Source organism: Microcebus murinus, chromosome 2 (genome assembly GCF_040939455.1).
Source record: "Microcebus murinus isolate Inina chromosome 2, M.murinus_Inina_mat1.0, whole genome shotgun sequence".
Taxonomy (NCBI): Eukaryota; Metazoa; Chordata; class Mammalia; order Primates; family Cheirogaleidae; genus Microcebus; species Microcebus murinus.
The window spans coordinates 67,815,189-67,829,472 of NC_134105.1; the positions used below are offsets into that span (position 1 = coordinate 67,815,189).

The 14,284-nt window shown below is 40.8% G+C and overlaps 1 protein-coding gene across 1 annotated transcript in view; it reads right to left on the reverse strand.

Annotated features, from left to right (window-relative positions):
* Positions 1–936: 936 nt before the first annotated feature.
* The window catches only part of LPAR3 (lysophosphatidic acid receptor 3), a 78,737-nt gene continuing 65,389 nt past the window's right edge, over positions 937–14,284 (reverse strand). The window contains exon 3 of the mRNA XM_012747592.2: positions 937–2,740. Within this exon, the coding sequence (XP_012603046.1) occupies positions 2,412–2,740 (329 nt within the window). The 3' untranslated portion in view covers positions 937–2,411. The remainder of the gene's footprint in view (positions 2,741–14,284) is intronic.

Here is a 14,284-nt window from a genome sequence, read left to right on the forward strand (position 1 = left end):
AGTTTGATATTTTAGTATTTATAAAAAGCATCTAAATGCTGATTATAAGGGAAAATTAGAACTTTGCCAGAGGCTTGCATTTATTTTATGGTTTAGTATTGTTTTTATTTGGAATTACAGAAACAGGGGAAGGGTGCCCTGACGATTGATTTCCATGCTTAGGGCTTCTAAAGGTTCACGAATGGCTCCAACTCTACTACCCACTTGAAAAAAAAATTCACCAAAAAATTTCAACAACTTGTTTCCCAGAAGTTCTTTTTTTCCAAGCAGGCTGTCTTCATGAAGGACTAAAGTCTCTTACCAATACAGATTTATCAGAACAACTTGGACAGTGCTGTAAACCTAGGAAGAAAATGAAATCCAATTTAGCAGGGGAGTAGCCCATGCTTTGTTTCAAAGTTTGATAAGGTCTTTGATTCAAGGTCTCAGTATTAGCTTGGGATCCTAGAATCTAAGGAGGAAAATTCTTTCTTTCTTTTTTTTCAATTAAGGGCTAGGTTTGTTCACTGAGTTCTGTGACCCCTGGCACTTGTGATTTCTAAATATACATGACTTCTCTACTCTTGCACCCTCACTGAGATGCGTGTGTGCATTAAAAACAAAAGCTATATATTTCTACTCTGAGTTTCCACACTTTGGACCCCCTCCAGACACCATTCTGAATATGGCACTCTGCTACAGGGTACTAAAAATGTTTCTTTCCTCAAAATAAAACCTTTAAAGTTCCCTTAGTAGCTATTCAGGGACTGGAATTCAATTTCAATTCTCTACCCTTTGGCCAGCTGTAGATTCAAAATGCTTACATAAAACATTGAGAGTGTGTACTTCATGGCAAATTTGATTTTTCTTCTGCAATAGAAATGTGTGCTATAGTTACCACAAACTATATTTTTACTTAGAAAATACACAAAGCAATAATACACCTCAACAAGAGAGAACAGATCTTTTTAAATTTTATTTTATCGGTAGCTTTGATATAAGCTTCAGATAGACCCACTTAGTACACAGAGTTTGTGAAATCTACACTTTCAAATCATAATACTCTCTATTTTAGGCTATTATATCTAAAAGCATGACTTCTCAAATCCTTTTATTACAAGTAGTTCTTGCACATAAATGTTACATCAAAACAGCAAAAAAAAATGTAAACTTCTTTTGCAAACTACATAAATACTATAATATCTGCCTTGAAGTTATTCTTATTTTAAATCAGAATATACTCTTAACGCTTTACATAGAAAACTTTGGTCAGTAGCCTATGTGTATAAAACATTAGTTTTCTTTCTTACTGACTTGCCTTCCATGTTGCCAACTTAGGTCTTTGAAGGAGAAAAATTCAAAATAGAACCCAGATCAAAATTCAGTTCACAAGTAGAACAAGTACTAGAAGCATATTGATAACCTTGGGCAAAATGAGATGTGAAATTATTCCACACACTAAATCCGACAAGCCATCAGTGGTATGGAGGTAACTGAAAATAAAGAGTCAAGCTCATATTCGATTCTAACGGAAGGCATCAGCCTGCTTGTCAATAAACCTCCTACTCTGCTGTATAAAAATGTCTATTTTCAAGTGAACACCTCTTTCTCTATTCTTTTAGAGCACAACAGATCATTTCTACAGCTATAGTCCTAGACTGGAAAGTCTAGATAGCCAGTGACTATCTCACCATTGCTGTCCCTAGAGTCTTTGAATACAAAGTTCAACTGTATAAATATATACATGCATATACACACGTACACGCTAATAGGACCACATATCACGGCCTTTTTCACTTCAAACAAGGTTTTGAATGTTTACCTTTTTTGTTGTTATTTTTTTAAGTCTTTTTCCTCAGAATGTTCTTTTGGTTACAAAGTAAGTTTAACCTGGAGCCCTTACCGACCGATTCTTAGATTCCTATTTGAACACCTAGCTACTGGCCATAGTTTCCTGGAGGAAAAACATACCACTGCTGAAGCACTTCTAAAAACTTTAAATGCATGCAGCTAGAACTACATAGGCTTTCCAAGCAGCTACATAAGGTGGCTCAAGTAACATTATTACTTATTTTTTTTGGCCCTTTTAACAACATCTTTTTGCAACGCGGAGAATGGCTCTGAGATGGGGGCCAGCCCCAAAGGCGCCCGGGCTGGCGGGCTCTGCGCAGTCCCCAGCACAGCAAGCGGGAACCCGCCGCGCAGTCTCCTCCCTTTCCGTGCATTCCCTCTAAATGCACCGTGTCCTCTCTTTACTGCCCGTGCTTTTAAACTATGAAAAATTTAACTCCCCCCCCCCAAAAAAAAAATCTAGCAGTGACTAAGTCAGACCTCAAATAACACTGTGCATGGGCTTTGCTACAGACAGGTAGCCATCCCTTCCTAACAGCTCTTTCCCCAGAGGCGGCCTGGCTGCGCGGAGGGGCGGCGGCTCAGGAACTGCTTTTATTGCAGACCGTGCCTTGGCTAATACTATCTTCCGTGTACTGGCTGCCCGTGTCGCTCCTGCTGAGCACCGTGGAGGGGATGCGTGACGGGCGCCTCTCCGGGTTCTTCTCCTGAGAGCAGCAGCAGATCATCTTCTTCATGGTGCTGTACATGTCCTCGTCCTTGTACGAGTAGATGATGGGGTTCATGACGGAGTTGAGCAGCGCCAGCAGCAGGAACCAGCGCTTCACGTGCTGCACGCCGCAGTGCGTGCAGTTCAGGCCGTCGAGGAGCAGAACCACCAGCCCCGGCGTCCAGCACACCACGAACGCCCCTGGGGGACAGAAGGGAAAGAAAGTGAGCTGGACCTCAGGCTGCTTACTCAGCTTCTTCCCGCCCAGCCTTCAGGCAGCGCTGTCCCGGGACCCATACGCATTTGTTTTGACAACTGCAAAGCAAACTTACATCCTTCCTCCGGGCGTCTGAGACCTGGGCTTGTTAGAGACAAACAGCTGCGAACCTTCTGGACTATCAACCCACGGTCTACTTCACTTTCTTATCTGCTTACTCAGGTCTTCTGGTCAAGAGGAGCTCCTATTTATAGCCTGCATAGGAAGCAGTGCGCATGCGTGATCTGTCAGTTCTCTGAACCCATACTAGGGGGCTGCTGTAATAATGATCCACATTTGACAGATGAGAAAACTGAGGCCCAATTCCAGGTGGGCATGTGGGGAGGCGTCTCTGACTCCAGGCCTTACATTTAACCCTACATTGTGCTGTTCTCTGAATCAGATTTTCTATTTACACATGCTTTCTTGAAAGTAAGACACACTACACTGTGTGTATGGCATTCTGACCTAGTGGGTTTAACTAAGTCACCCGCTCAAAAATTTTATTCTTCATAAATCCATGTTGATGCTCAGTAAGCACTATATTCTTTTTGACATATTCACAGGCCATCTGCTTAATCATCTGCTCTAGATTTAGATTTTTTTGGTCAGAAATAAATCTTTCATGATGAGTTAGTTGGAAATGTGCTTTTTAGACTCTGCAATTGAACATGAACAGTAGTTGCTTTGGAATCTTTGGAATCTCTTCTATTGGATCATACTTATCTCATCTCTAGACTTTAGGATATTTATCTTCTAAAATATGAGACATAGGTTCAATATCCTCCTACTTAGTTATCATAACTGCAGATAACAGTAATGTCTGACCTTTATACAGTGCTCGCTCTGAGCCAGGAAATGATGTGATGCTTTCCTTGATTAACTTACAGGACCACACTATACAATTAACATTATTATTATTACCAGGAAACTGAGGCACAAGAGAAGTTAAGTAATGTGCCTGCGATTAAATAGCTTTTAAGAGACACCAAATTTTGAACACAAGCAGTCTTTCCCATAGGCTGTGCTCTTGGCCACTATGTGACCCACCTCTGTAGCGTGATATGGTTGCTTTCTCCCAGCGTCCTTATATCTTAATGCACTCGCTTATCCATTCAATAAATACTCATTTCAAGCTCACATTCTGCCGAGAGCTATACGAGACAGCAAACAAGGTGAGGACCATGAACTCAGGGAGCTAAAATACTAGCAGAGGAAACAGAATAAACAAGCAAACCTATAAACCATGTCACCAACTAGTTACCCTTACTGGTTAGAATTAGTCCTGGACAGTATTTCTCTTGTTGCTTCATCTTCCTTCTGAGAGATACAATACTAAGCAAGGCAAGTCAAGGATTACAGAGATATGGTATAAAGTAGGGAAGAGCCATGAGCTCTGGGGCCAGACAGGCATGTGTAGCTCCTCACCTTGTGACCTACCCAAATCAGGAGAAGTACGTCACTTCTGAGCCTCTGAACCCTGCTTCATAACATCAAAATAATAAACCCAACTGTGTAGGGTGCCTGTGAGAATCAGAGGTGACAGAAAGTGGTGCCCAATGCTGTGCTGGGGTCACTAAGCATAGTTATCATGAGAAGCATGATTTGTTTCCCCCAAAATTAGATGTATAGGAAATAGCAGGAAGGTTTAATTCTCCATTCCATAACTACAGCTCACTAATGGCTCCCTTTTTTCTCCATCTTGTATTATTTTTGGTCCGGCTGACATATGTGAATAAAGAACTGGACTTGGATTTGAGACATCAGAGATTTGAGTCCTAACTCTTCACTTCCTGAACAACTCTGGGAGACCCAGGTCATAACTCTGGGCTTTGGCTTCCTCAGCTGTAAATGGAAGACTTTAGGGTAGGTCTGGGCTTTTCAAACTGTGGGTCAGAACCTCTTAGTTGATGTGCAATCAATTTAATGGGCTAAGACCAGTTTTTTGTTTTAAATGAAAGAACAGCATGCAATAGCTCAGAGCATATTATATAGATTAAGTGAAGTATTGTTTCATGAATGTTTTGTTTCAGTTTTATAAACTGTGTTTATGTGTGCATTGGTTATGAAGTAAAGTATATTTCTTACTGTTGGGTTTGGTCAAAAAGTTTGGAAATCACTAGTTTAGATAATCCTTAAGGCCCTATCCAGCTCCAGTATTTCCCATACCTGTAACATGTTTGTCCTCTTTTCTTCCCAAGAGAGAGTTACTTTGTTGTCAAGAAAGAAAAATGAAACAAGCCAGACAGCAAAAGCTGTATGTATGAAACTTTCTGCATGAAATTCCGTAATTCCAAAGAAATCTCAGTGGGAGTGTTCCAACAAGGTCCTCGTAGCAATGGGAAGGAGGGAAAAACACTGACTAGACTTTGTTAAATACACAGTTGAAATTTAATAGAGTCTGTAACTTCTAAACCAATGAAAAAAATGGAACTAAAGGAACGGAAAACAAGATCTCAGTACAAAAGAAAGCAGAGTAAAAACAGTGAAACATAGAAAAAAATGGGACAGATAAAAAACAAAATAAGATGCTGGAAATGAATCCAAACATATTGATAACCAAAGTCAATGTAAAATTGTGGTATAGTTTTAAGAAATAGGTGATCTAAACATATAACGTGTAACATTACATCCACATATGGTAAAACCATGAGAAAAAGCAAAAAGATGATTAACACAAAATTGATGACATAGTTATCTCAATAGTAGAGAGTCCACCTGGGTGGCACTGGGAGGCTCCAAATATATTGGTAATGTTCTATGAAATTGGGTGGCAAGTACACAGATATTCTTATTTTTTATTCTTTTATGTGTTAGTCTTTAAGGTCTCCATATATTTTATATAGTTTTGTTTGAATGATATAGAATACACAACCCCCACAAAAACGTCAAAAAAAATAAATTACCAATTTTTTCCTAAAACTCTACTCTCATTTTTTCAGATGTGATTTTTTTTTTTTTTTTTGTAATCATGATTTTTTTTTTTCCCCCAGCATGAAACTCTGGCTTGAATTAATCAGGTGACCTAAACAAATCTTCAAATTGGTGCCCTGTTTTTCATAATATGGTAATTCATATATATTTTCCCTTTGCATTGAATTATATAAAATAATCATTCAATTAAAACCTGACAAACTTTTTATTGAGCAATGATTATGTGTCAAGTTCAGTTCTAAGTATTTTATACCATTAATCCACTTAATCTACATTACAACCCTTGGAAATAGGTCCTAATACTACCCTCGTTTTAAACTTGAGACCACCAAAACACAGAAAAGTTAGGTGACACGTTCAAAGGCACACAACTGGTAAGTGGCAGGGTCAGGATTTGAACCAAGGCAGCCTGGCACCAAAGCCTGTGCTCCTGTCCTTATGCTAGGCTGCTTAGCCATGGGCCACAAGCATCTTACTACTAAAGTGAGTAGAGGGCGAGGGAGAGGGTGCTTCTGGACTTTAAAGTCCCCTCTTATAGTATGTCATATCTGACCATGAAGCTGCATTTATCACTAGTTATTCTTTGGTTTGCAAATAGAAGAATTTTCTGGCAAGACAAGGGAAAAGGGGAGGCGGGGAGGGAAGGAAAGAGAAGAAAGGAGATGAAAAGAAGAAGAAGAAGAGGGAAAGAAGTAAGGGAGAGAGGAAAAGGAAAGAAAGGGAGAGAGGAAAAGGAAAGAAAGAGAGAGAAGAGGGGAGGAAGGAGGGATGGATGGAAGGGAGAAATCCAACAAAAATATTGGCTGGCCATGGGGTAGGAAGAGAAATAAAAAATCTTCTGCCCTTATCTTTATACTGTTTCCGATGAACAACAAAAAAGCAAGTGTTCTTTGACAGAACACACCAGGCTGCTAACCTGGACAGCGGATGCTTGCAGAGACGTTGCCTTGCGCAGATGAGCACACTCCCTGGCAGGGACCCTGGTGGCCCCGCCATTCCTAGACTCCCCTGCCTGGAGGCCAAGCCCCGGCTCCACACACACCTCCCAATGGATGCACAGCTTATCTAACAGCTCATTCTTTGGTTGTTTGTACTGCATGTTAGCAGCTAGCTATAAGCACCCCTCCCCTCCAAAACAAACAAACACCTTAAAAGGTGAAGAAAATGTCAGCAATGGTTTTGGCCCTGGGAATCTGTAATCTTGGAGACTTCTTAGAGAATGTGGAGATGTCGGAAACATATAAATGGGCAACTGTACTAATTCTTAAAAGTGAGGGAGAGAGTGTGTGTGTGACAGATCCTGGGAAATATATACTAGTCAATCCTCTGCCAATCTTCAATAATTCTAGAAGAGAAAATTAGAAGGAGTGTCTTTTGAGTATTTTAGCTTCAGTGCTCAGACTATGACTGCTGGGAACCAGCAAGGTTTGAAAATGAGTTCATGCCAAGTCCAGATCACTTTTTTTTTTTTTTTTTAAATCAGGCATTAACAAATAGGAGTGGGTCCAGAGGTGTCCATCTGGGAACCAGTGGAAGGAATCAGATATGTTTCTCCCAGAGAAAAGGCTAAGGAAAGACATGATGTGTTGTTAATTTTCTCCAAAAATATGAAGGGCCATTATGTAGAGAGGAAGCACAGATTCATCCCAGGCCATTCCAGGGGGCCACTCAAAACAAATGGAAAAGTACAAAGAGGCAGAATTTGGATGTAAGATTTCTTTTTAAGTAAATAAAGGTATTTAACAGAGGAATCCTTTGTTCAGCAGGCAGAGAGACTCCCTTGACCAGGGTAATTCCTTTGCCCAGATCACCCTGAGATATACAAAGGGAAGGGATATTTCTGAAACGAAAGATAGGGCTAAGTGGCTTCTGAACTCTTTTCCAAATAGAAATTGCTAAATTTTGTGAAACTGTGTTTCAATTCCCCATAAAATCTGAACAAATTTGACTTGTTTCTCAGACATAATTATAAAATGGTATGGTTAAAAATCTTGTTAAGATGAATTCTCTAAGTGGTGGTTCCCAATTACCACCATCCCAATTACCAGTGGAGCTTTTTAATAATGCAGATTCCCTGGTTCCACATCAGATTTAATAGTTGGAATCTCTAGAATGGGACGTAGAAATCTGTAGGACTAGAAAGTTTCTGGGGTAATTATGATGCACAACTAGTTTTGTAAATCATTTCTCTACGCTGACCCAAAATATTTTAATCAATCTGGCCTCATCAGCAAAATTGTTGACTCTATATAGATGTAGCAAAAAGCTGTAGAAAGGAGAGAAGGAGCAGAATTCTTTAAAATGAGAAAATAAGCATCTCTAGAGATCAATATCTTCACTTTGCTTTTGGAAAAATGTTTGAACACAAACACATAAATAAATATGCAAACACTAGCCGGGAAACTAGTCTACAGGCAAGGCATACGCAGTCCTCCGGGCCTCTGCTGGCTCTTTGATTCGCCCCGCCAGGAAGGCCTCCCCACCTCCTCATCTAAGGTCTACTTTTCTTTCTAAGCTTAGCTCCTGTTCCACCTCCTCCACTGGAACTCTCCCATCTCTCCAACCCACGGTGACCATTCCCTGCTCTCCCCTCCTGTGGCGCTTTCCACCGACAACATTCACGTGGCACTGCGCACGTGACCTGCTCAATTCCACTCTATCGTTTCCCGAGAGCTCTGGGCCAGGCAGTGTGCTCAGGGCTTTGCATGTACTTCCCATTTAAAACTCACAGCCTGACAAGGTTGTTACTCTTATTATTATCCTAGTCTGATATACAACAAATTTGAAGTTTAGAGTAGTTCCATGGTTTGTCGTAGGTTCACAAGCAAAAAAAACAGAAAAGTCACGATTTGAACCCAGGTCTGACTGCCCCATGCAAACTCTTGAGCATTGTGCTACACTGGACATAGTTTTTAATACATGTATCCTGTCTCTCAGCTGTGCCATAAGCTCCTGAGGCAAGCAAGCTATGCCTCATACCTGTTTGTATCCTTAGAACTTAGTAAGGAGCTCCACACTCCATCACAAAGGAGATGAGTCGGGTCAGTGTAACTGGTTTATTAAGGGCCAACACAGAGCTAGGTACTGTATTAGCTGAAGCACCTGCTGACATGAACAGTGTACAACCTGCCCTTGTACAACCTGTCCATCAGGGATGGACAGAACTGGACCTGATGACTCTAACTACTACAACTGAGACCAAGAAGGTCTCAGTTGAAGGGCATGAATGACTGTGCCCAGGTGGGAAAAAGCATGATGCATTTGGGGAATTCCAAATAGTTCAGGATGGTTTAACCCAGGTGGGTGATTGAAGAAGTAAAATAAAGTCCAAAAGGTGAATATGGGCCAGACCCAGAAGGGCTGTGTGTGAAATACTCAAGAGTTTGGATTTATTGTGTAGATCAGACACTGTAAGCCTTTTTCAAACACGAGTTCATCCAGGGAATTAAGTGTGAATGCCCTTAGGCATCCACTGTACGTAATGAATTAACTTCTCTCCCAAGCACCTAGAATGGTATGAGTTATGTACCATCCTTGAGAGGATTAAGAAAATATTTCTATGTTCCATGGTTCATAAAGGAGCACCACTGAAAAAGGCTAGATCAAAGGTTTTTCAGACTCAGTAGCAACCCAGTGGGTTGTGAAATCAATTTAGTGGATTGCAACCAGCAATTTAAAAAAAAAATGAAATAGAATAGAAAATATCAGAGTGCTGCAAGTATAGTAAGGTGTATTTCATGAAACTTGTTTCAATTACACACAAAACACATGAGTACTGGGCCATGACATAGGATGTACACTATTTCTTACTGTGGGTCCTGATTTAAAAAGGAAAAAAGTCTGAAATCCACTTCTACAGATTAGTGGTTTTCAAACCTTTTTTTTTTCTTTACATAGATGAATACTTTTCCCAAAGGAAATCTTTTGTTAAACTTCATAATCAGAGCTGCTCTGACTAAAGAAAGAGACAGAGGGAGGGGTGTTGACTAGAGCCCTGTGTAGCAGGATTTGCTCTCATCTTCATACTCCAGATGCCCCCTCACCCCCCCTCCCACACACACACTGAGGAACCCTTGGCAAATCCATTGACCACAGTTTAAAAATTACTGCTATAAACTGGGTGCAGTGGCTCATGCCTGTAATCCCAGCTACTTGGAGGCTGAGGTGGAAAGATTGCTTAAGCCCAGGAGTACAAGACCAGCTGAACAATGTAGCAAGACCTCATCTCTAAAAAAAATTAGCTGGACATGATGGTATATGCCTGTAGTCCCAGCTGCATGGGAGGTCAAGGTGGGAGAATCCCTTGAGCCCAGAAATTCAAGGCTGCAGTGAGCTATGATCATACCATTGCACTCCAGCTTGGGTGACAGAATGAGACCCTATTGCTAAAAAGCCCAAAACAAAACAAACCCCACCCCCACCTACTACTACAGAAGGGTAGTTCTTTGAAGATTTCTAGTCAGGGGTGTAGATAAATCTTAAATTTTAGAGCAAAGCTTTATCTGAGTGCTCAGGACAGACCAGAGGTATATGTGAAACTGGAAGTCTCCTCCCACCTGCCTCAGAGTCACCCGAGCCACCTGCTTGAAATTCAGATTTCTTACAAACCCCATCCTGCTGAATTAGAAACTGAGGAAGGTATGATCAGGCACCTCCAGCGTTAGCTCCCTTGGAAAGTGCTTTAGCGTGGTAAAATCACAGAACCGTGGGCGTAGGTAGGGCGACTCAGCTAAAGACTGGCTAAAATCCAGGTGAAAATGATCAGGATCTTAACAGGCAGTGGTGGTGGAGATGGGGAGAAATACATGGTCAGAGGGCTGCTGAGGAAGGAACTGCGCAAATACTTGGAGCTGGGAAGTGAGGGGAGGAAAGAATCCAGGGCGAGGGTGGCATGTGGCTGTGATAACCAAGCAGGGACATGGGGATGGGGTGGGGGTGGGAGACAGCTGTTCAGTTCGAGGCTTAGGGCACCATAGGATCTGTGGCTGCTCCACTTGGAGACATGTAGAGGCAGCCAGAGCATGGGGCAGAACTCTGAGAGCTCCAAATTGAAATGTTGATGTGGGACTCATCAACAGTAGGAGGTAGCTTTAGCCATATGTCCTTCCATTAATAAATATTTACTAAGCAATCACCTGCCATGTGTCACCTACTGAGAGTGTATGTCTTCATGATGATTAAGTTGGGATAACAAACCTATTTCCTTCTACTGCCAAGTGATAGGTCAGTTATATTGATAAGAAGCAATGATTTTTTTTACCTTGATGATGTTCTATGTTCTTTCAGTACCCGTTTGAGAGACTCACTAATAGTCCAATTAGACTATAAATGAGCTTTCCTCTAGCAATTAAATAAACTAGTTTGGAGTGCTGTACTCCAAATCAATAACATGATTTCAATGTTAATATTTAAAGTATAGTGAATAGTATACTAGAATATTCAATTGCAGTACTGAGATGATATCTTAATGACTGCAATTTAAGGTAATCAGAAACATCAAATTAAGGAACGTGTAACACTTTGGAAGGTACAATTACAAATGAAAATACTGGTGACAAGTGAAATAAAAGATCTTTCAAAGTCCCTAGTTAACATTATTGTTTAGATAATCTATAGCCACTCCCCACCCCAATTTGGAAGTTTACAAAACATCTCAAATGATACCCTGGTTAATATCTCATCTCAACATTATAGGAAATAAGAGGGGAGAACTACATTCCATTTGGAGCACTCCTCACTGGGATGTATTTAAGATAGTTCAGCATTCCTGGGGTTTTAGTGACATAAGATCTCAAGTTACATGAAGCTTCTTCTTCAGGACACAAACTTTTCTCTTCCTTCTAGTTAGACTTGTAGCCATATTTTCATCTGTTTAAAAATTCACACATGCAATTAACAAAAAAAAATCTTGACATGTGAAGGGCACACAAAACATCTGCAATGATAAAAACAATCACACAGAATAGTCTCACTTTGGCACATGGACTACTAATTTCTTCAAACAGGAGGATATATTTTAAATCTGTTCCCTCTGTTATTCTTTGTTTTTAGTCCAGGAAAAAGCAGCAGGGCACAAGCAATAATATGAACCTAGTAAGCCACAGGGATGTCTGATTTACTAAAATAGAAAATTACAACTCTGCATAAAAATCAGGCTGTGGACCTCATCCTAGGAAAGTGCTCTTCTTATTTGAAAAGAAATTTTAAAAGTAAAATTTCAAAGTAAATATCTATTTTTGGTCAAAAACATTATAATGTGTAAGTCACACATTAATAGAATATTCAAGTGAAAGTGCTCTTATGACATTAAAGAATTTGTTCAACAATTTAAAAATAACACTTCCAGCTGTGATGTGCAGTCAAGTTCATATTCACTTACCCACAGCGTTTTGGAAGTCCAATAATTCAGAAAATAGATCGTCACATATGTGAAAGGAATGAAAATATATACCTTTAGTAAATCGAACTTATTTTTACTGCAGAAAACAAAACACTAAGATGATGAGCAGTTAAACATTCCACAAATGATTCATTTAACACTATTGTTACTACTATTGGATCTTTTGATTCTAACAACTGGTTTTAGACACTTGTTTTAAATTTGTGGGCAGCTTTGGAAAACTGAAAATCTTGATGGCAAGCAGTTATGAGATAAAATTTAAAGCAGAGGCATACCAGCTAGAACCACTGCCCTAGACCTAATTCTAGTGTTTAACTCTGGGCAACAGCTGGAAGTCATAAACTGGATAAGTAAGAAAACACCATCTCCACCTCCAGATTCTACTGTAAGGGTTATATGTATTGACCAACAATACCTCAGTACTTCACTATTATAGCAAGGGCTCTCTGGCAGCTAAGGAAAGGTGTGAGGTCGGCTGTGTGCATTGGCAGAGTGGCAGCCATTTGCCTGGTATAATCTCAAAGACTGATAGATCTCAACTAGCCTTCCCAAGGATCTGAAATTCTTCCCACTGATGATGCTCCTTTGGATTAGGAAGGCCTCTGGTGTACCTTATCTAGAAATGCTAACATATTAAGCTGTAGGCATGTAATATTTTATCACATAAACTGCCATTAATGCAGAACAGGGCCCTGGGGGAATGTAAAAAAGATAACTTTGATGGGGTTGGAAAATTTTGAAAGGACTACAGCATGGGACACTGCACAGGAAAGTTGACCTGAATAGGACACAAGATTCTGGACATCCAGATGGCAAAATATGCCATTCCGAGCAAAATTTCCCTTCTGAGGAAGGGAAACAGAAAGTAGCAGGTATTGAGGGAATGGTTTGAAAGCACTCTGACTTACAGAGAGATGAGCCTGGAAGAAGTACAGCGTGGTATTTAGCTCAGCAACGACAAAGTCTGACATAGACTACCACTTCCCATCCTACACCCATGGCCACCAGTGTTAATCAACCAAGCACTACTTGCTTCTGAGCCCACATGTGACCTAGTATCCTTTGCAGCACAATGCCCCAAGCAGCCTCTAGCAATCAAATGGAATTTGTCCTTGAGATGAAACCCACTTACTATCCCTGTTATAGTCAAAAGGGCATGGGCTTGAAATCAAGCAGACCCTGAGCTAAAATCCTGGTTATGACCAAGGGCAAACCAGTTCACCTCGCCAGGCCTCGTTTTCTCAGTTAGGGAATGAGCATGATGACACGACTCAACAGGATTTTTGTGAAAACTGAATGAGATGATATGTGGAGAGTTCCCAACACAGGAAACACTCAGAAAGTGTAGGTTCTGGCTGCCCAGACAGTGCTGTTTACTTCCCTTGCTGTTTATAAGCAGATGCGGGGGAGTGCTTGAGTTGCTGCTGCGTGCCCACGTGTGTGCACACACGCACGGCACACACATTTATTACACTCTGCCCTGTTCTGGATGCAACATCCTCAGGGGAGATCTCTTTTGTGTCTTATTTAATTCGGGACACCCAGTGCTTAGCCAAGGGCCACACACCTAGTAGGTGCTTAATAAATGCTTGTTACATGAAGGAGCAAGGAATCCAGACCCCAGACTCCAGTATGATTTTTAAAAGGTTATTTTATTCTATTTCTCTGCTCCCAGTTCCTTCTTCTATATATTAATGGGGCTGGACTAGAATGCCCTGTAAAGTTCCTTCTGGCTCTTACATTTGATGATTCTAGGCTTCTGTCCTAGCTTCCTTTAGTCCCCAACAATGTACAGTCCAAGTAACAGAGGAGAAAGGCAAAAATGGATGCTCTGCATGGTGACGCATGAGAGAACTGTGCGGTCAAATTGAAGATGCCTGCCACATGATTCCAACAGAAACTGGTATCTGGATGGAGTACCCAGAACGCTTTCAGAAATTCAGTATTTATTCAACTAACATACAGTGAGCATTTGTTAAGTGTCATGCACCGTGCTCATCCCTGGGAATAGCAAGATAAGGAGACAGAGGAGTAAACGATGCCACGCAGGGTACACATGAGACGATGTAAGGGAATGCTGCCTAATGGTCCCACAAGAGTTAGAATTCATGTCCTCTGGAGGTTCACACTAAGAAGTGTGTTTCTGAATGAACAG